Source organism: Rutidosis leptorrhynchoides, chromosome 4 (assembly GCF_046630445.1).
Source record: "Rutidosis leptorrhynchoides isolate AG116_Rl617_1_P2 chromosome 4, CSIRO_AGI_Rlap_v1, whole genome shotgun sequence".
NCBI lineage: Eukaryota > Viridiplantae > Streptophyta > Magnoliopsida > Asterales > Asteraceae > Rutidosis > Rutidosis leptorrhynchoides.
In genome coordinates this window covers 38,788,457-38,810,791 of record NC_092336.1, presented here as the reverse complement: position 1 = coordinate 38,810,791, position 22,335 = coordinate 38,788,457, and the positions used below count along the sequence as shown (strand labels likewise).

Sequence of the window (22,335 nt, the reverse complement as noted above, 5' to 3'; positions counted from 1 at the left end):
TTCGCTCGAATAGGTTCCTGACCATATACTCCTTGTTCGTTGCTATGAAAATCTCATTACGTACTCGTACACTTCGCTCAAACACGAGTTTCTTCAAATGACTCCTGATCGTATTTCCACGTTCGTGCACTTCGTTCGGACATGATCGCACACAAGTTCTTTCGATTGAACTTTAGCTGCGTTTTTCTTGTCCATGACTGTGAAAATCTCATTACGTACCCGTGCATTTTGTCTGAATAGGTTTGGACACGAGTTTGTTTGAACAAAGGGTTAATTTTTCAAAAAAAAAAAAAAGTTTGTTTTTTAAAATACTTTTTCAATAGAGTGTATTTTGTATAAACTTTTTAAAGATTATTTTGTTTTAGGGTATGTTTGATACGTAACTTATGAGAGCTTATAAGAGTTTGAACTTATGATTTTTATAAGCTTCAAATCGTAAGCTTTGTTTGGTAGTAATTGAAAGGAGAACTTATTAGATTCATAAGCTCTTAAAAAAGAAACTCTTTCATACTATCTTATGAATAGCGAAAGTATAAAAACCCTCAATTATATTGTTTTACATTATTATTGTTGTACTATATAGTCAATATACACCAATAAGCTCCAGCTCTAGTTATTTTATCAAATACTTATAAAAAAAAAAATTAATAAGCTTCAGCTTCCAGCTTTAAAAATAAGTTTCAGCTCCAAGCTCCAGCTTCAGCTATAAGTTTCAGCTCAAACTAGTTTCATCCAAACACACGCTTAAAGTATGAATAAACAAGTACTCCATATTATATAAACACAAACTTGATGAATCACCTCGATTATAATTATGTAAAAGGATAAAAGTTAGAAAATTTTTTTGTTCGGACTACTCGAGAGAATGAATAATTCGATCTCAGACGCTGATATACGCAGTTCAATATAATTACTCACTTTGTGTTTCCAACTCGTATCTAATCACTACAATAATTCATCGTAGACAGAATTCGAACCTGAAACCTGATTTGAGCCGCAACCTGATCTATTTTATAATGATTTAACCCAAATATAATTAAAACGCATAAAATCACATGCTACATTGTTGCTTGATGCTCTCATTTCCTCTTGTCTATTTGCCGTCAATTTCATAAAGTCTTAAAACTAACAAAACACACACTCTGTCACCTGCACTCACATCCCTCTTCATTAACCCCACACACAAACCGACAATTTTAGATTGACTTGAAAATACTGATTTCATCGAGTTTGTGTGACTCGTATCTTCTAATACGCGATTTATTGATGGGTTTTCAATAAAGTATGAAACTTTTTTATGCTCATTATCAAATTTGATGGATTCTTGATTGGGTGATTGTGAATTTTATTAAAAAGATGCGCCGGCGAGCTGCTGATTACCGGCGCCGGGTTCGACGGCGGCTTTCAATTTGGATCTGGGTGTTTCTTGGATTGTTCTCTGTTGCTGGATTTATATTTATTTTTCTTCAACATAATTATCAGGATCAAGATCCCAATCAACGCCACCACCATCAACCTGTTTTGGTAAGATTTTCATACCATTCCCAGATCCTAATTTTTTTTTATTTTATATACATTATTTTTAGTCAACTTACTTGTTATCAATTAGTATTAAAGTTTTGTTCTTTTGATTTTTGGTGCATCCTAGTGTTAATTATAAGTATGTGAAAGTTTTATAGTTTAGGTGTTAATTAAGTTATAATAGTAAGATTGAGATGCCTAAGAATTTTGATTAGGGGTTGTCCTTTATGAATTAATAAATGTTAAAATTGTAAGCATATCACGGATAAATCAACTCGAACAAATGCGAAAGCTATATTAGATTTGTGTATGTACCTATGCATGACATGAATTATTGCCTATTGGTAGGTTTGATTTATACTTTTTTGAGATTGTTTGTGACCCATGATTGTTTCTACACATTTTGTTTATTGTTATTAGCCTATTATAGAGAAATATCTAACTTGATCTTCTCTAATATGAAACTCTGCCTATAACTTTTGGAGTTTATTTTTAGGTTTTAAAAGACGGTAAGCTAATTGCATTACATTTACTTTTATTTTGTTACTTAGAATTGTACAACTTAACGGACTGATGAGAGATTCTTGTGATTATATGTTTGCAAATGCATATAAGTAGAAACTACTCGTACTAAATAATGTTTTTGTTTTGTTTTGTGTTTCTACTTATTAAAAAGATTTCTTCTGTTAAAATGTAATTCGGTCCATTAATGGTACAAACATCTGCTCTCTTCTGTAGAGGGTTTTCCTTCTCATTAAATGAGACTAGTTACTTATTTCTCGAAAATCAAAACCTAACACTATGATACATTTGTTTTCCCATAGTTTTTAAACTCGTATGAGTCATGAGTCAACTTGGCTGAGCTGAGTCAAATGTCCCTAAAAAGTTATGATTCGGCTTCTGACTCAGAAATACATCTGAGTTATTGACTTGTGATTTGTTGACGGACTCGCACCGAGTCAACTCAATTCTTGGACTCGTAATTAATTTTGAAAATCTGTTGATTTTCTTCATTATCTCTCCAAAATGTTGAGTGTTCTTCTAGCTCTATTCGCTTTTATTTTTATAAAATAGTAATATGGTTTATTAGGATTTTTAATTTTGTTTAGCGTACAATTCATAATGTCTATACTACTGGTTTCTTAGCCAGTTTTCAGGGTGCTCTAATTCTGAAATTACTATTGAGTTGCTAACTTTTGTTGGTATATGATAAATAGGAGGTTATGACCATTAATAGGGAGTTAACTACCCAACTGTTTATAAATATCCGTCTATAAAATGTTGAATGTCATATACTTCATATAGGATTTTTATATATGTTGTACGTTTTTATAAATTTATAAATTGATATGTAAAAGGAAACCAAATCCAAAATATACATCATACGGTCTAGTGTGCTCTACTCTCAGAAAGTCACTCACAAGCCATCACAGATTACGGCACATTGTTAAACCTACTAGTTACTATATCATACATATATGCTGTTACCCATTAGCAATAACTTGCTGAGTCATAAACAGATATTTTCAGTCACTGTAGTCATAATTAGCTATCAAACATTGTTTCATTGTTTTGACTACATGATAAATCTTAATCATTAGGATGATAGTTTATTGGCTTTATTTATTTATTGGTGTTATATTTTATGATATTATGTTTTTTCCATCTTAATACGTGTAAACAAATTGCCGAGCGTAAATAACATGCCTTTATTTTCCCATTTCTACAATCTACAATTATCAGCATTTGTGAGATGTAAAAACTAGCAATTTAAAGGTGGCAGTTTTGACCCATCTAGTCATTTACCTATATATGGATCCACCGACGTTTTGCCTAACTTTGGTTATCAAAGAAGTTACATTCGTTCTTGCTATCACATTTAACACATTTGCTGTTAACTTGTTATTATTCAAAGTAAGAAAAATAAAAAGGATATGGAAGTGGTTGCTTGTTGGGTTGGGTCCTGTTGATCTGCACTTATACCTTACCCATTCCAACCGAACCTGTTATTTAAACTGTTCTTTTTTTTTTTTTTTTTTTTTTCGTGTGTGTGCGTGATCAGTTGGTTCTTTAAAAATTTAACTGGGATCTATTAATTACCTACATTATCTTACCATTTTCAGGAACAAAATCCAGGAAATATTCGAGTTACTCACAACAAGCTGAATCTAACGAAAGAGATAGCTAGTGCCAATTCGTACACCAGACAACTATTAGAGCAAATGACACTTGCGAAAGCGTACGTAGTCATTGCAAAAGAACACAATAACCTTCATCTTGCTTGGCAACTAAGTTCAAATATAAGAAATTGTCAATCTTTGCTTTCAAAAGCCGCCATGAGAGCGGACCCCATCACACAAGATGAAGCGGAACCGCTTATTAGCAGTCTATCGTCTCTAATTCTCAAATCTCAGCATGCTCATTATGATATTGCAACAACAATGATGACTATGAAATCTCACATTCAAGCCCTTGAAGAACGCGCAAACGCAGCCACGGTTCAAAGTGCGTTTTTTGGACAGTTAGCAGCCGAATCACTACCCAAGAATCTTCATTGTTTAAACGTTAAACTTGTGTCTGCTTGGCTAACGAAAAAATGGATACGAGATTTTGCAGACGAGAACAAAATCTCTCCAAGGTTATTAGACAACAATCTTTACCATTTCTGCTTGTTTTCCGATAATGTGCTGGCGGTTTCAGCTGTGGTCAACTCTACAGTCTCGAATGCTGACCATCCAACGCAACTCGTGTTTCATGTAGTCACGAACGAAGCCAATTATGCAGCAATGCAAGCATGGTTTCTTACAAATGACTTTAAAGGGTCCATGATTGAAGTTCAAAAAGTCGAAGATTTAACTTGGTTGAACGGTACTTACTCTCCTGTCATCAAACGATTAAAAGAATTCGATGCCAACACAAAGTTTGTATCTTTGTTAAACTATCTTCGATTTTACATACCTGAGATCTATCCTCACCTTGAAAAAGTTGTCTTTCTTGATGATGATGTCATCGTCCAAAAAGATTTAACCCCACTTTTTTCTTTGGATCTTCATGGTAATGTAAATGGAGCGGTTGAAACGTGCCTTGAAGCTTATCACCGACTGTATAAATATCTTAACTTCTCAAACCCAGTTTTGAGTTCCAAGATTGACCCACAGGGTTGTGGGTGGGCTTTTGGGTTAAACGTCTTTGATTTAGTGGCTTGGAGGAATGCTAATGTGACAGGCGTGTACCATTACTGGGAAGAACAGAATGCAGATGGGAATTTATGGAAGTTAGGGACTTTGCCAGCTGGACTTTTAGCCTTTTACGGACAGACTGAGCCATTGGACCGAAGATGGCACGTGTCGGGACTAGGGTTTGATGTGAATATCGATACCAGGCTCATAGAGAGTGCAGCTGTGGTTCATTTTAATGGGAACATGAAACCATGGCTAAAGTTTGGGATTGGGAGGTATAAGCCTTTATGGCAAAGGTATGTTAACACAACACATCCTTATCTTGTTAATTGTGTTACAAGCTGAGGTTACTGCTAGTGTAGAGTCAGAAATAGAAAATTTTGCTTTTGTATTGATGTTTTAGTTGCAACATTTATAAATTATATTCTTTTGTTAGATTATTGTCATCACATTGAAAGGAAGAATCCAGTTTTGTGACACTTGAGAAATATAATGTGATTTACTTCCTTGTTGAAGCAGTCTTTTGAATTGGTATTTATTCCCTTCTAGCTTACATATGTATTTCCATGACGCATGTTGATGATTTTAGTGTCATCTAACATTCATTTTAGTTAATTGGATTTACTTGAATGCAAGAGTTAGTTAGTTATACTTAATAACGGGTTCGGAGAGTGTGGAGTACACGCCCGTAAGAGTTGGCTACTAACCGTCGCTTAATGAAGAATTGTGTCTTTTCATTATAACTAAATGCCAAAAACTGATTATAGTTTCGGTTTTTATGGTTTTCTGGATTCATCATTTTCAAAACACATACACAGAAACATACATATTCTCTATATTTTATTTTGTTTCTTCTTGCCTGGAAACAAAATTGTTCTTGTCTTATCCCAATTATGATTTTGTGTTAACCCGAGGCTTGTGAGGGGTGAAATACTTAATTAGGAAAGTGTTTCACGATTCAAGAACCAATCCAAATTATCAGTTTCGTACCCTTTTTCTTACAACGCCAACTATGAATATTGTAGTTGGAAAACTTTTAATAAAATTTATGTCATTCAGTATTTTTACTAATCATATGGAGTACTATATAAAGTAATAAAATCTCCTTTTTGTGTAGGGTAAGTATAATCATACAAATGTTAAAGTTGTCCGATTTATATATTTTAGCAAAAATTAAAGGACTTATAGTCTAGCGTTATGTGAGGAGTTAGCCCTTCAACCAAGAGATTGGGGGTTCAAGCCTTATATATATATATATATATATATATATATATATATATATATATATATATATATATATATATATAGTGGTAGGATCAAGAGGGAAGTAACCAAGCGGGGGGAAGCAAAAACTTTTTTTTTTTTTTTTTCGTTTTTTGAAAAAACTTTGTTCATGAACATTATAGATGTGATGAAAATATGAACATTTAGTAGAGACACTTTTTGATAAATGTTATTATTTTGGCGGGAAAACGCTCGAAGAAGTAATGTGATGACCCGGGAATTTCCGACCAAATTTAAACTTAATCTTTATATGTTTCCAACACGATAAGCAAAGTTTGTAATGTTGAAGTCTCATAAACATTGAACTGTGTTCATGCATACATTTGATCTTTGAACTCATTATATGAATTCAGTAAACCTTTGACTATTTTCGACGATTCACGAACAATTGTTTGTAAATAAATATGTATATGTAAATGTAAGTATATGTATATTAATTTGAAATTATAAAATATAATTTAAGGCATGTAGTTTGTTATCTTTAATAATAAGTATTATTATTACTACTTTCATTACTAATATTAGAATGAATATCTAATATAAATGTCAGTGTTATTATTATTATACATAAATAGAAAAATTGATACAAATAATTTGTTAATTATTATCATTATTATTAATACTATTATTATCATTATCAACATCATAATTAGTAATAATATTATTATTAGTGTTACTATTAGAATTAATATATTTATACTAGTAAATTATTAAAAATTAAGAAGTAGATATAAACAAGTATGTTAATGCAGATTCATATAACTACATAATAGGAAATCAGTATTAATATTATAAAGATAATTATTAATAGTATTATTATGAATCAATAAAACAAATTATTATTAATATTATTAATAATATCATTAAGGACATTATTATAAATAACAAGTCATTATCTTAAATATTGTTATTATTAGGGTAATTAGTATTAAAATTAGTATTAGGTTATCATTATTAATAACAATCAGTATTTTTATTATTTAAATAAATAATAGAATTACTTTTATGAAAATTATGTTTTATAATAAAAATAGTACATAAACATGAGCTGGAATGAGAATTCGTTGGACATCACTCTCAAACTTTATATGAATTGATTTGGTGACCTCCTGAATTATATCAACTAAGAAATCCAACACAGAATGTGACCAAAACCCGTTACCCATCTATATCAGTTTTTTTGTTTTTATTTATATTCCTATTTCTGATTGAAATTCTTGTCGAGGCTGATTGACTACAAAACAAGCTCTAACTGATCAAATTCAGAGTTAATAATAACACTCAACCTCTACCTAATCCTCACATACAATGGATTTAAATAAAACACTTTCCTGCAAACTTCACCACATTTCTTTTTGAGTCTACTTGAATCAAGAGCAAACCCACATAATCTCCTAATTCTCGGTTCACCCATCACCTTCTAACCGTCACCTCTTCCATCCTTGAAGCACCATCAACAATCGGATATCACCACCACTCCATCACCTTTTACTCACCGACTGCCACCACTTAGAACCACCATGACATCCTCGCCATCCAACACGATTATCTCTCTCTATCTATATATCTCTTAATCTTCATCATGAACCATCCTTCTTTGTTAAATTAGCTTTCTATTTTTCTGTGAGCCAACTGTCACCATCGTCTATCATAATTTCCATCAAACCCATAATCAAACCACCACCATCACTTTTGTCTCTTCTATAAACCGAACACCACAACCACATCTATCGAGCTGCAGCTGCTACATATGCTTAAGTTTTCTGTCTAGACGCCACCATCACCATTTGAACCCATCCAATAAAAATTCAATAACTTACAGCAGGTTGACGAGCCTCAAGAATACTCCACGTTATTTTTTTTTTCTTTTCAAATCAACATAATTAGAGTGAAGAATAAAAAGTAAGGTTATTGTTTTAAATACTAGTACATGTCTTCTTTATTTTGTGGCTGACAACCTAACTTTTGCTTTAATAAAGAATGAAGATTAGGTATTAGATAATAGGTTAAGAGGTGAGGTGTTGTATGTTGGATGATTGCTGCAAACCGTTGTAACCCTTCTATTCTAAATAGATTGATTATTTTTCTTGTAAGACCCAAATATTTATTGTATATAATGTATTTATAGTGTATGATGCGTGTATGAAGTGTACGTGTTGCTTGCTCGAACGTCGAAGGAAACTGGACGTTGTCTGAAGTGACAAGGTGTGCACGTATCTTTTCGACCCTAAATAAAGTTTTAGTTGATGTTTCAAAGCCTTACCATTGGAAAGAATATCTTATTACGTTTCCAACGATATTTGATTCATCGAAAACGGAGCTACGGTCAAAAAATTATGGCCAAAACAAGTTTCTGAAATCTGACCTGCATATTGGAGCGGCGCCCCACCATTTGGCGCGGCGAGCCAAAAGGGTCTGATGCGTTTTTTTCAGCATTTTAAGTGTTTAAATGAAGGGTATTATGGTCCTTTCGCATATGGACGGTTTTAGGCCACAAAAGGCAGTTTGGGGGACTCATTCACCTCCACATATCTTTTTATTTCATTTTCTTTTCCATTTATTTCTCCATTTTCTCTCTAAACTCTAAACACACTCAAGATTCAAGTGGAGATTTGAGGTTCAAGGCTCGTGATTCGACTTTCGGTGCGTGAAGGTTTCTCGTTCCTCTCGTTCTTGGCTACACGAAAGTACAAACGGTAAGTGTTAACTTCAAGATCCGTTTTTGATTGATTTCTCATATGATTTGGGGTTTAATTTGTGTTAATGATCTTGTTGGTTAGTTTAAAGAACCCCACTAGTCATGAACATGAAGGTTTAAACTAGTGATGATGAAAATGGTTGTTTTAATGAGATTAGGGTTTGATAAAGGTGATTAGTTGATTAAGGAACTTAATTAAAGGGTTTAATTCATCTAAGAGTCTTATGATTAAAGGATTGATGAAAGAACTCATGAACTTGAAAGTTTGACTAGTTTAGTTCATAAAATGGGTTTTTGAGTAAACGACCCTATAAATTTCGTTTAATGGCTATAAGAGTTAAGATTAGCTATTTTGGGAACGCGGGATGTGATTTCATAAGTTTTGGACTTTTGAGTATCGTTTTATGCATAAAATGGTGTAAAACACACTTTAGGACCAAATGGGCGGGTCGTGTGTTTAAATGAGTGATCGGTTGACCAAACCATGTTTAAATGATGTTGTTGAGGCATAATCACAAGTCATTTGGGATTATGAAGGTTTTCGAGCGAAAAATGGTTATTGGTCAAGTAGGATGTTCTAGAAGATCATAAGTGTTGTTTGAGTCGAATAAGCATTGTGTGTAGCTTATTTGCATTTATACTTTGCGTAGGTGATTTGCGTGAAGTCGGTGGAAGAAGTTAAGATCGCGGGATCCGTTCTTCAAGTATTCGAGGTGAGTGGAATAATTATATGTGTAGGTATATAATGTATCTATTTGTTGTAGCGTGAAATGTGTAGTGTCGAGGTGTTAAGACACCACGTTTCACGTGAAGAGTGTAGCATCGAGGTGTTAAGATGCCACTCGGGTGTAGCATCGAGGTGTTAAGATGCCACCTAGGAGTGTAGTGTCGAGGTGTTAAGACACCACTCCGTAAAAATAATGAGTGATGCATCGAGGTGTTAAGATGCCACTCGGGGTGATGTGCCGAGGTGTTAAGGTGCCACCCTAGGGGTTAGTAGTATGAGGTGTTAAGTGCCCTAACGGATGTTATGAACACCGATGGCATTTTCGCGAGCGCCGTTCCCTTGTACTATTGGTTAACCATGGTTATTTGTGTTGTAAGTGTATTATATTATTCGAGTTATATTCATATGCGGTTGTTATGCTAGCTTGTGGTATTGGAGATTTATAGCTTGTTATTGTGACGATAAGCTAAATGTGTATGCTAGCGTGCTTGCGGTTTGGTGTGTAAGTGTATGCAAGTAGGTATAATTATAAATGTATTCGTATAATTATTGCATTCACTAAGCTTTGCTTACCCTCTCGTTGTTTACTATTTTTATAGGTTCGGTTTTGGACAAGGGTAAGGGCATCGTTTTGGACTAGAGATCCCGCTTGATGCTAGGGGACGCTTTTGGCTTTAGTAGCTCTTGGAGTTTGACCGATAGTTGGGTAGTTTAATCCCAAACGCCATGCTCATTGTGTAGTTTGGAACTTAAACTTTTTGGTGGTCGAAACTCGTAAATTGTATTAAACTCGTAAAACGGCTGATGTGGGCCCCGCTTGTAAAACATTGATTTTATATTTGAAACAGGTTAGTTTTACATATTTGAATGTATGGTAAAAAGCGTTTCGTCTAAAAGTGTCGGGAACTAGTCAATCTTTTTCGCATTTTGAGACTTTCCGGACAGACCCGAATGGCGCGCCGCGCGGCCATCCTTTCGCGCCGCGCCAGTTCACTGTGCAGCAAATTTTTTTTTATTTTGTATTTTCACGTGGTTTGTTCGCGGGTTGGCTTGGGTTGTTACATTTCTTGGCCTACCACTCGTTTCTTCCTAAACACCAACGACTTGTTTAGCAATTCATGGGGTTGTATGTTATTAAAATATGATGAGCTGTGGAGAAGTTTGGCCGACAATCTTGAATCATTAAACACCCTACTTACTATAAATATTCGGTAGTGGATTGCAAAAGACAAGTTTACAGCTAGGTGTCGCTATTTTTTTCTTTCTTTCTTTCGGACGAGCAAACCTTAACTTGTATAAGTGGGCTGTGATAACTGGTGAGGTGGGCTGCTGCATATTGGCCCGTTGGATTTTTAGACTACCTTGTCAATCTGTTTCTTTAATAGACTATCTAAATTGGACTGTTAATTGGGCCGTGTCCCTGCTTGTGTTAGTGGGCCGAGTATACCAGCTTCTATTGGGCTGGTCGAATAACAAAAGGATGATGATGAAAATTATGAATCGAATTTGCTGTGATGATGGGTGTTATGATCTGTAGAGGAAGAAGATGAAATTAGATACATGATAAATGTAATTAAAGTCCTTATTAATTCAGAAAAACATATTGGCTCAGCTGGTTAGTGGTGTTTGTGTTGAACGAGAGGTCCTGGGTTTGAGCCTAGGCGCAGGCAGTTTATTTAATTTTTTTGAAGCTCTTCCCATTAAGGTAGTTATTATTACTATAAGTATAACTATTATTAATAACATTATTGTTATCATTATTAGTATTGTTATTATTAAAAATTATTATTATTTTTACAACTATATTATTATTATTATTATTATTATTATTATTATTATTATTATTATTATTATTATTATTATTATTATTATTATTATTATTATTATTATTATTATTATTATTATTATTATCAATTTTACTACTAGTATCATTATTATTATTACTACAACTATATTATTAATAAAAGAAGTATTTTTTTAGTAAAATTATTATTCCTATTATAGTTATTATCAAAATTATCATTTTAAAAATTAACATCTTTATTATTACCATTATTACTATCATTATTATTATTATACTTAGTCTAGTATTATCACAATTATTAATTTAACAAATAAATTATCTTTATATAAAAATATATTTAATGCCCATAACTTAAATATATTAATATTTTATCTATTTAAAATATATAAAAAGAATATATAAAACATATAAATTATTTATGTAAAAATGATATAACTAATAAACTTATATATATATAAATTTGTTCGATTACAATTATGTGTGTTAATATATATAAAAATTATATAGGTTCGTGAATCCGAGGCCAACCCTGCATTGTTCAATATAGTTATATGTATTTTTACTACAAAATACATTAGGTGAGTTTCATTTGCTCCCTTTTTAAATGCTTTTGCAATATATATTTTTGGGACTGAGAATACATGCGCTGCTTTTATAAATGCTTTACGAAATAGACACAAGTAATCGAAACTACATTCTATGGTTGGATTATCTAATCGAATATGCCCTTTTTATTAAGTCTGGTAATCTAAGAATTAGGGAACAGACACCCTAATTGACGCGAATCCTAAAGATAGATCTATCGGGCCCAACAAGCCCCATCCAAAGTACCGGATGCTTTAGTACTTCGAAATTTATATCATGTCCGAAGGAGGATCCCGGAATGATGGGGATATTCTTATATGCATATTGTTAATGTCGGTTACCAGGTGTTCAATCCATATGAATGATATTTTTGTCTCTATGCATGGGACATATGTTTATGAGAAAATGGAAATATGAAATCTTGTGGTCTATTAAAATTATGAAATGATTATTTATGTTAAACTAATGAACTCACCAACCTTTTGGTTGACACTTGAAAGCATGTTTATTCTCAGGTATGAAAGAAACATTCCGCTGTGCATTTGCTCATTTTAAAGACAGTATTTGGAGTCGATCATCGCAATGGAACCAGTTGTTGGTGACTTCGTCCAGATGGATTAGGACGGGTCCTTTCAGTTGGTATCAGAGCGGTGGTCTTAGCGAACCGGGTCTTGCATTAGTGTGTCTAACTGATAGTCGTTAGGATGCATTAGTGAGTCTGGACTTCGACCGTGTCTGCATGTCAAAAGTTTTGCTTATCATTTCGTGTCGAAAATTACCTGCTTATCATTCTTAGAGAATCACTTGCTTATCATCCTTAGTCTAGACACATCTTATTGCATTGATCGCATGATTAGTGTATAGACAAAATTCATATCTTAGCATATCTGCTAATTCATATCTTAGCGTATCTGTTACTGTAACTTTGTCTGACAACTTCCGTAGATTCCTCCGTAACCTATGGGATTTTAGTATTATATATGCATATGTAAATTATGTATTGCAGGGTACTAATCTACATCCTATAATCTATATTCTTATCGAAAATTCTTCTTCTGATCGTACGAGATGAATCCTGCAACCAGTTCGAGTCCCTCAGATTTCGATAGCTGTTCCGATAGTTATTCCGACAGCTATTCCGACATGGATATTCACCTAAGCTCCGAAAGAGGTGTCACCAGAATGAATCCATCAATCAGCCATCCCCAATTCATCTGATGGGTTCGTAGTCGACTTAATCAATGGAGACGCGAAGAAGGCGATCCTTTTTCACCAACCGAATTTACCTCTTGATGAAGAACCCGAAGCACTTACCAGTGAACTAGTCCGAAACACCATTTTCACTCTCATTTCCCTAATATCTCGCCACGATTATATTCTATCTAAAATTCTAAACCTTATTCATCCGCTCGTTCCTACCGACAATCATCCCGGAATAATAGAAGAAGTCAACGAACTTCGCACTCGAGTAATCAATTTGGAGAATATGGTGCAAAATTTACCAGCTCCAGCAACATCACCGGCACCAACAGTACCATCAGTAACAGCACCAGTACCATCAACAATCCATGTCTCAACATCTCATTCCGTACCTCGAGCATAATCATCGTTCTATATGACGTTCTACAACATTTATCTTTTGTTCGACATGGCGATTATGTAATCTCTAATGTTTTAGAGATTATGTACTCTAGTTCTAACCGTAAATCAGATGAGATTAATATTATATTAACTCATTAAATCCATGATTACATCTGAAGAAAATATATATGTATATATATTTTCATAAAGATTGTAATTAAAAATTCTTTCGTACAAACTGTTAATGGTGAAAATATTTTAACGGGTAGGTAATACCCGAGGAATATTTAGATTTCACATTAATAAGTTATACTGTACATTCTTCGAATCTGATTCAACAATCATTTACTATCTTACTTACAACCGTCGATATACGTATCCGTTCACCGCAGAATAACCATTTTCATTCAATTTCATATTTGGATTTTGACCTATCAGAATCCAACAAGTAGCATAATGAAGAAATAATAGACACAATAAAAAAAATTGATTAGAAACAGACTAATTAACAATATGAAATTTTGTTAAGAATTCACGCTAACTGCTCCTAGCTAATTGTTCCTTGCTAACTAATTAATTCCGTATTACATTTTTTTCTTTATTGCAATTTATTTATCGTAATTTATTTATCGCAATTTAAATTCTCGCAATTTTATTTATCGTCATTTAATTTCTGTTATTTACTTTACGCACTTTATTTATCGTCATTTAATTTCTGTTATTTATTTTTATGCACTGTAAATATCGGGACACGTGTACAAAGTTTTGACATATCATATCGACGCATCTATATATGGAATAACCATAGACACTCTATATGCAGTAATGGTCGAGTTCTCTATACAGGGTTGAGGTTGATTCTATAATAATATATATACTTTGAGTTGTGATCGAGTCTGAGACATGTACACGGGTCACGATACGTATTAATTAATTCGAATATTGTATATTAAACTATATATGAAATATTGGACTGTCAGCTGTGGACTATCAACTGTAGACTGCCGACATTGGACAATTAAAATGAATTAAAATATTGATTATAACATATGAAAATAAACAATTCTTCAAATTTGCCACTTGATTCCGTCTTAAACCTCATTTGTATCTTGACGATTACAATCTGCTATTCAAACCTTTCATGATTCTTGAAAAACACCTCAATCGAGAGGATGAACCAACCTCACTACACCTACGAAAGAAAAGATTGATACATATAGTTATACACTTGAAAACACTCGGAACCTGAGTAAACATTTAAACCGTATCTGTACTAGCTCTTTTGGCATTGTTATTACCAAAAATAATATTGCAATTCCTTTTCAAAGTAGCGAATTTTGTCATAGCTCCAGCAAGTCAACTTCGACTTTTCAGTTGAACAAGCCTTATTATAATCTTGATTTATAAGCTTGCCTTTCATCATCATTACCGGGGAACTGTTTATATTCCACCACATTAACAGAAATTTATCAGCAACTTCATTACTCATCGACTCAAGTTCTCCGAAGAATCATTATATTTGTTCGTTAAAAACCATATCATATACTCATCCACATCTTGTAACGAGAACTGCCATACCAATTACCGGGAATCAGCAATCAGTATTTTGAAATCTCGCAGCATGTCTACATCAATAGTTATATGTATACATATAACAATTATCTCCTAGAATTACGATCATCAATTCTGAAATTTTGAAAAGGCACCCAGTTTACGAATCGATACTCTGAATGTTGAAAAAGCTGAATAAAGCAGCAGAAACTGTAGGCAACCGTAAACGACCTTAGTCGTCAGAAATTTGATGATAAAGAATAATATGTTGGAAAAGCTCCGAAACGTTGGAACTGGAAAACGGATAGAGTTAACCATGAAGGAGACCAAGGACAAATACAAGGACCATACCCTATATTCAAAGAATCCAGATAATTTTGGATCCGTTGAAATCTTTAGAGAATATCTTGCTCCAAAGTCATGTTAAAACCTTGCGGAAAAAAAAATCTTTCTCCATCAACCATCGAACTTAGAAATTCCAAAATATCCTCATCAATATCTTTGATATTTCTGAGGATATTTTCATAAATATTCTCGTCCGAAATTATATACCTCTTCGTGCTTCCTATGTATCATTATATTGGAAACATTCAATAGAAAATTTAGTACCGAAAAGCAGATTATGCGAAACTATAAAGAAAGCCGTGGACAAATCACAAAGAATAAGTTTGACTTCAAAGAATTCAAATGATTCAATGTCTGCTAAAGTCTTTAGTGAATATCTTGCTCCTTACTCTAAACCCTTGCAGACAATAGTTTCTATCATCCTCTGATCTTAGATACTCCGAGATATTATCGTATCTTTCATTATAAATATCCTCCATATTTCTGGAGATATTTTTATAATTATTCTTATCTGAAATCATTAATCTCTTTGTGCTATCAGTATTATATCATATAGAAACAGTTAGTTTCTATATTCAGTAAACTTTCGAGCTTAAAATATGAATGTTATTGAAGTAATGTTGGGAACTGAAGCATGAGTTAGTATAATATAATGACACTTGATCAACGTGATTATATTACAGTAAGTCATGCTGAGTTTCTAATGAGACGTGATTATTCACAGATCATAACGTCATCATGTGCCATGTTACATAACTCTTTCATTCTGCGTAACTGCTGAACATATCAAAAATATATACATTCTTGATAGTTCTATACTCAGTGATTCTGATAATTTGACAAATTAAATCGTGCTAATACCTTCTTTCTTATTTAGAACATGATGTTTATCCGAAATTCCATACTTACGAATTCTGGATCATTACTCGCTTTACTAGAGGTCGGGAGGATAATAACAAGGCAAAGAGATTCAAAATATAACAAAAAATATAAAGCCCAATGACAACATCGAAATTACAAACCGTGGATATCAGTACGTATAGCAATATAAAGACACGGGAGGATTATAAATACAATAATCCCTAGAGCATAATAGAAATAAACAGATTCTTCAGGTGGGAGTTGGAAAAGAAGAACGATCATTGCGATAGTTAGAATAAGAACAAGGATCTGAACAGGGTTAAACATTTTCATAAATCATTTGAATTTGGGAATTGAGTATAGAAGTGGTGAAAATAAATGGAACGGAAAAGGTAAATTTATAAAGGAAATATCAGACGTAGTAATCGGAGCAGATCACCGTATTTAATTAAAGAGATCTTAATTTCCATAAATCCCGAAGAATCAGATCTTATAGATCTTCAAGATTTTCTCTAAATCCCTTGAATTCCGGAATTCAACCAAGACAACGTCAAAAGCTAAGATGTACCTTATTTTCTAAATTCAACCCTGACTCTGTCAAAAGTTAAGATGAATCTTTACTTTCCTATTTCACTCTTTGGTGATAGCCTCATTCGTACTCTTCGAATAATCGAATTATTTTTTTTATCCATATTACTCAATGATGATAAAACTCAATTTATCAACTCATATTCGTCATGAAAACATTTTTATTGTTAGCCATGACCACCTCACTCAAATTTTGGGACGAAATTTCTTTAACGGGTAGGTACTGTGATGACCCGGGAATTTCCGACCAAATTTAAACTTAATCTTTATATGTTTCCAACACGATAAGCAAAGTTTGTAATGTTGAAGTCTTATAAACATTGAACTGTGTTCATGCATACATTTGATCTTTGAACTCATTATATGAATTCAGTAAACCTTTGACGATTTCCGACGATTCACGAACAATTGTTTGTAAATAAATATGTATATGTAAATGTAAGTATATGTATATTAATTTGAAATTATAAAATGTAATTTAAGGCATGTAGTTTGTTATCTTTAATAATAAGTATTATTATTACTACTTTCATTACCAATATTAGAATGAATATCTAATATAAATGTCAGTGTTATTATTATTATACATAAATAGAAAAATTGATACAAATAATTTGTTAATTATTATCATTATTATTAATACTATTATTATCATTATCAACATCATAATTAGTAATAATATTATTATTAGTGTTACTATTAGAATTAATATATTTATACTAGTAAATTATTAAAAATTAAGAAGTAGATATAAACAAGTATGTTAATGCAGATTCATATAACTACATAATAGGAAATCAGTATTAATATTATAAAGATAATTATTAATAGTATTATTATTACTATTATTATTATGAATCAATAAAACAAATTATTATTAATATTATTAATAATATCATTAAGGACATTATTATAAATAACAAGTCATTATCTTAAATATTGTTATTATTAGGGTAATTAGTATTAAAATTAGTATTAGGTTATCATTATTAATAACAATCAGTATTTTTATTATTTAAATAAATAATAGAATTACTTTTATGAAAAGTATGTTTTATAATAAAAATAGTACATAAACATGAGCTGGAATGAGAATTCGTTGGACATCACTCTCAAACTTTATATGAATTGATTTGGTGACCTCCTGAATTATATCAACTAAGGAATCCAACACAGAATGTGACCAAAACCCGTTACCCATCTATATCAGTTTTTTTGTTTTTATTTATATTCCTATTTCTGATTGAAATTCTAGTCGAGGCTGATTTGAAAGGACCCGTCCTAATCTATCCGGACGAAGTCCATATCGATTATTAACGATTCACAACAGTTGATTACATCACGAGGTATTTGACCTCTATATGATACATTTTACAAACATTGCATTCGTTTTTGAAAAGACAATCTTTCAATACAACGAAAGTTGACGGCATGCATACCATTTTATAATATATCTAACTATAACTGATTTAATAATAATCTTGATGATCTCAACGACTCGAATGCAACGTCTTTGGAAATATGTCATGAATGACTCCAAGTAATATCTTTAAAATGAGCAATTACACAGTGGAAGATTTCTTTCGTACCTGAGAATAAACATGCTTTAAAGTGTCAACCAAAAGGTTGGTGAGTTCATTAGTTTAACATAAATAATCATTTCCATCATTTTAATAGACCACAAGAATTTCATATTTCCATTTCTCATAAACATACGTCCCATGGATAGAGACAAAAATATCATTCATATGGATTGAACACCTGGTAACCGACATTCACAATATGCATATAAGAATATCCCCATCATTCCGGGATCCTCCTTCGAACATGATATAAATTTCGAAGTACTAAAGCATCCGGTACTTTAGATGGGGCTTGTTGGGCCCGATAGATCTATCTTTAGAGTTCGCGTCAATTAGGGTGTCTGTTCCCTAATTTTTAGATTACCAGACTTAATAAAAAGGGGCATATTCGATTTCGATCATTCAACCATATAATGTAGTTTCAATCACTTGTGTCTATTTCGTAAAACATTTATAAAAACAGCGCATGCATTCTCAGTCCCAAAAATATATATTGCAAAAGCACTTAAAAAAGGGAATAATGAAACTCACCTAATGTATTTTGTAGTAAAAATACATATGACTATATTGAACAATGCAGGGTTTGCCTCAGATTCACGAACCTATATCATTTGTATATACATTAAAACCTATAATCATAATCGAACAATTTATATATATATATATATATATATATATATATATATATATATATATATATATATATATATATATATATATATCATATATATATGTATATATATTTGTATTAGTGATTTTTACATCAATATATTATAAGTTTTATTATATATTCATTTTGTATATTTTAGATCAACAAAAGTGTTAATAATCTTAAATTATGTGTACTAATATTAATGTGTGTTTACAATTTATTAGTTATAATACTATTAGAGTAAGCATAATAATAGTAATAATAATTTTTAATACTAATAATAATAATAATAATAATAATAATAATAATAATAATAATAATAATAATAATAATAATAATAATAATAATAATAATAATAATAATAATAATAATAAAAGCTACCTTTAAAGAAAAATGACTTTTAAAAAAAGAATGCACCATTGCCCAGGTTCGAACCCAAGACCTCCCGGTTACACACATCACTCCTCACCAATCTTCCATTTATTCAATTCTGAGATTACTATCCCTCTAAAATCAATTAACCCGTAAATTCAGCCTCCACAAAGAACTCGGCCCAACAATTTGTCTTAGCCCAATTCAAGAATGCCGGCCCAATAATAAAAGTCCATTACTAGGGAAATAAAAAAAAATCATGGCTGTCTGTATCCACTTCCCTCGGCCGAAGTAAAAAAAAAAATATAGATATGAAACAGCTTATACCTCGTGTACCATTTCAAGTATATCCCCACTAGACAAACTTTCATAACTTTAACACAATACCCACCACTTAGTTGTTGTTATGATTAGTTCACAAAACAAATAAATAAGGAACGTTTCCAACTTGTCGGCCATGCTCTTACTTTGTCCCACAAACATTTTTAAATGATTTGCATAATACCCACTTTATCAACTTGTTAAAACCCCACTTATAAAATAAGTAGTACTTGTACATCTTTCTTCTTTAATAGCAGTAACACGACAGTAACATGGTAGCAGCATGTGGTCGTTCGTTTTAAGCATAAACAGATGCAACTCAGCTCGTATGGCAGTAGCAGGTTCTCGAAGAATAATAAGGTGGTGAGTTCGTGGTTCTAACAGAGAACAGAAGCAGTGGTTGTGGTTGCTCGAATCAGACATAAATAGAAAAGAAGATTGAGGTGAGGAGTGAGAAAGATGATGAGCAAGAGAAGAGAGAGAGATAATGATGAAGATTGTAGCGGTTAAGGTGGTTCTCGATTTTGAAGATGGTGTGCCATATGGGTGAGGTGGTGATATCCGTTGGTGACGATCGATGGGTCATGGTGGTTCTTGCTTAGTTACAAAACAGTAGCAGTAAGCGAATAGCATAGGTTGACGAGAGTGGCGGTTTCAAGTGGTGTTAGAAGGTGATGGTTGAAAAGTGTAAGAACAACGTACTATCTTTTATTTTCTGTTTAATTATTGAATTGTAGTGATATTTGGGTGTGTCTGAGTAAATGAACGAGTTATAACACTTATGTTTGCTCCTAAATTATTTGCATTGAGACTGGATTGAGACGTGTAACAATAGACAGGAAGTACGAGTAGTATGTAGCAGATGGATTGTATTGAGTGATTCTTTGTTGGTTTCTGAATGGTTGTGGTAGGAATATCAGGACGATCGATTGTTTTCTAGTAATTAAGCTCGACAGCAGGAATCTTCACGTACAGAAATTAAATAAAAGAAATAAAAAGCTGTAGGAGTTTGGTAATTAAATTTCAATGATTTGTACTACTGATTGAGATTGAAAATGTCTTTAGGGATCCAAACAAAATTTAATTACTATTTTGATGGCTATATGAAACTGAATTGATTTTCAAATCGTACTATGATCTCATCTCCTCATTATTAATAATTAATAATTAATAATTATAATTATATATAAATAAAATAATAATATCAATAATATTAATAAGACACTAATACTAATACATTTAAAAATAATTATAACGATAATAACTTGATGATATTGCTAATAACAAAAGATGATAAAAATAATATTAATGATAAGTTCTTTTATTATAACAATCTTAATAATTTTTAGGATTAATGATAATACTGATAATAATAATAATATTATTAATAATTATATTAATGATAACAAAAGATCCAAATTTTCTTGTACTAGATATGATAATAATGATTTTAGTAATGACATCAATAATATTAGCAATTAAAGATTTCCAATTCCATATATATACATATATATAATATATAATATTATTAATACTGATATTAATATTAATCCTGAATAATAGTATCTATCATTTAACTTGGAATTTAATATATTAAAATCACATATTATAATTCACGTAATATAATACAAATAATGCTTATGTCTTTTATATATATATTCTATTATGCATAACATAATAATTCTTTATATAAATCCTATTTACTTATATACAGCTTTATTTTAATGATCACTTTACCATTTATTCCGAATACCGTTAAAAAGAATAGATTTCTCAAATCACAGTGGACCTCACAACAGAGGCCTTAATCATATCACAGTGTATTTGATAGTTTAATCATTTGAGATTAACTTTTAATTCCGTCCATAATTATATTAAATATATGTTGAAACAAATATGTTCATGTAAAGTATTATACATCTAATACTTTGTTAACGTTTTCAATTAATATAACTAGATCTTATATATACATATCTATACACATAACTGTTCGTGAATCGTCGAGCACAGTCAAAGGGTAATTGATTATATGAACATAGATTTAAAAACTTTCGAGACTCAACATTACCGATTTTTGCTTATCGTGTCGGAAACATATAAAGATTAAAGTTTAAATTTGGTCGGAAATTCCCGAGTCATCACAGTACCTACCCGTTAAAGAAATTTTGTCCCGAAATTTGAGTGAGGTGGTCATAAAAATGTTTTCATGACGAATATGAGTTGATAACTTGAGTTTTATCATTATTGAGTAATATGGATTAAACGATTCGGTTACTTGAAGCGTATGAGTGAAGCTATCGCAAAAGATTGAAATAATAAAAGTTAAGATTTGTCTTAACTTTTGACAGAGTCAGGGTTGAATTTAGAAAACAATTTTCGTCCTATCTTTTGACATTGTCTCGGTTGAATTCCGGAAATCAAGGGATTTAAAGAAAATCTTTAAAATCTAAAAGATTTGATTCTTCGGCGAATAAGGTAATTAAGATCTCTGTAATTAAATACGATGATCTACCTCGATTACTCTGTCTGATATTTCCATTATAAATTAAGTTCTTCCGTTTCATTATTCTCACCATTCCTATACTTTCTTTCTTAGTTCATACATCCAAAAGATTGTAAAAATGCTTAGTCCAGTTCTAATCCTTAATATTTTCTTAATTATCATTTCTGTCATCCTTCTTTT

At 31.7% G+C, this 22,335-nt stretch overlaps 1 protein-coding gene across 1 annotated transcript; it reads left to right on the top strand.

Moving 5' to 3' along the window:
- The first annotated feature begins 1,245 nt into the window (after window positions 1-1,245).
- Window positions 1,246-5,179, top strand: LOC139840258 (hexosyltransferase GAUT11-like). Its single transcript, XM_071830511.1, has 2 exons — window positions 1,246-1,524; window positions 3,645-5,179. The coding sequence occupies exons 1-2, from the start codon at window positions 1,357-1,359 to the stop codon at window positions 5,043-5,045; spliced, it is 1,569 nt and encodes a 522-aa protein (XP_071686612.1). The 5' UTR covers window positions 1,246-1,356; the 3' UTR covers window positions 5,046-5,179.
- The last annotated feature ends 17,156 nt before the right edge of the window (window positions 5,180-22,335 follow it).

Excerpts from the sequence above, each read along its gene's own strand:
- LOC139840258 (XM_071830511.1), top strand. The coding sequence starts at position 1,357 with ATGCGCCGGCGAGCTGCTGATTACCGGCGCCGGGTTCGACGGCGGCTT. Across the intron at positions 1,525-3,644 it reads ACCACCATCAACCTGTTTTG|GAACAAAATCCAGGAAATAT; the intron begins GTAAGATTTTCA and ends TACCATTTTCAG.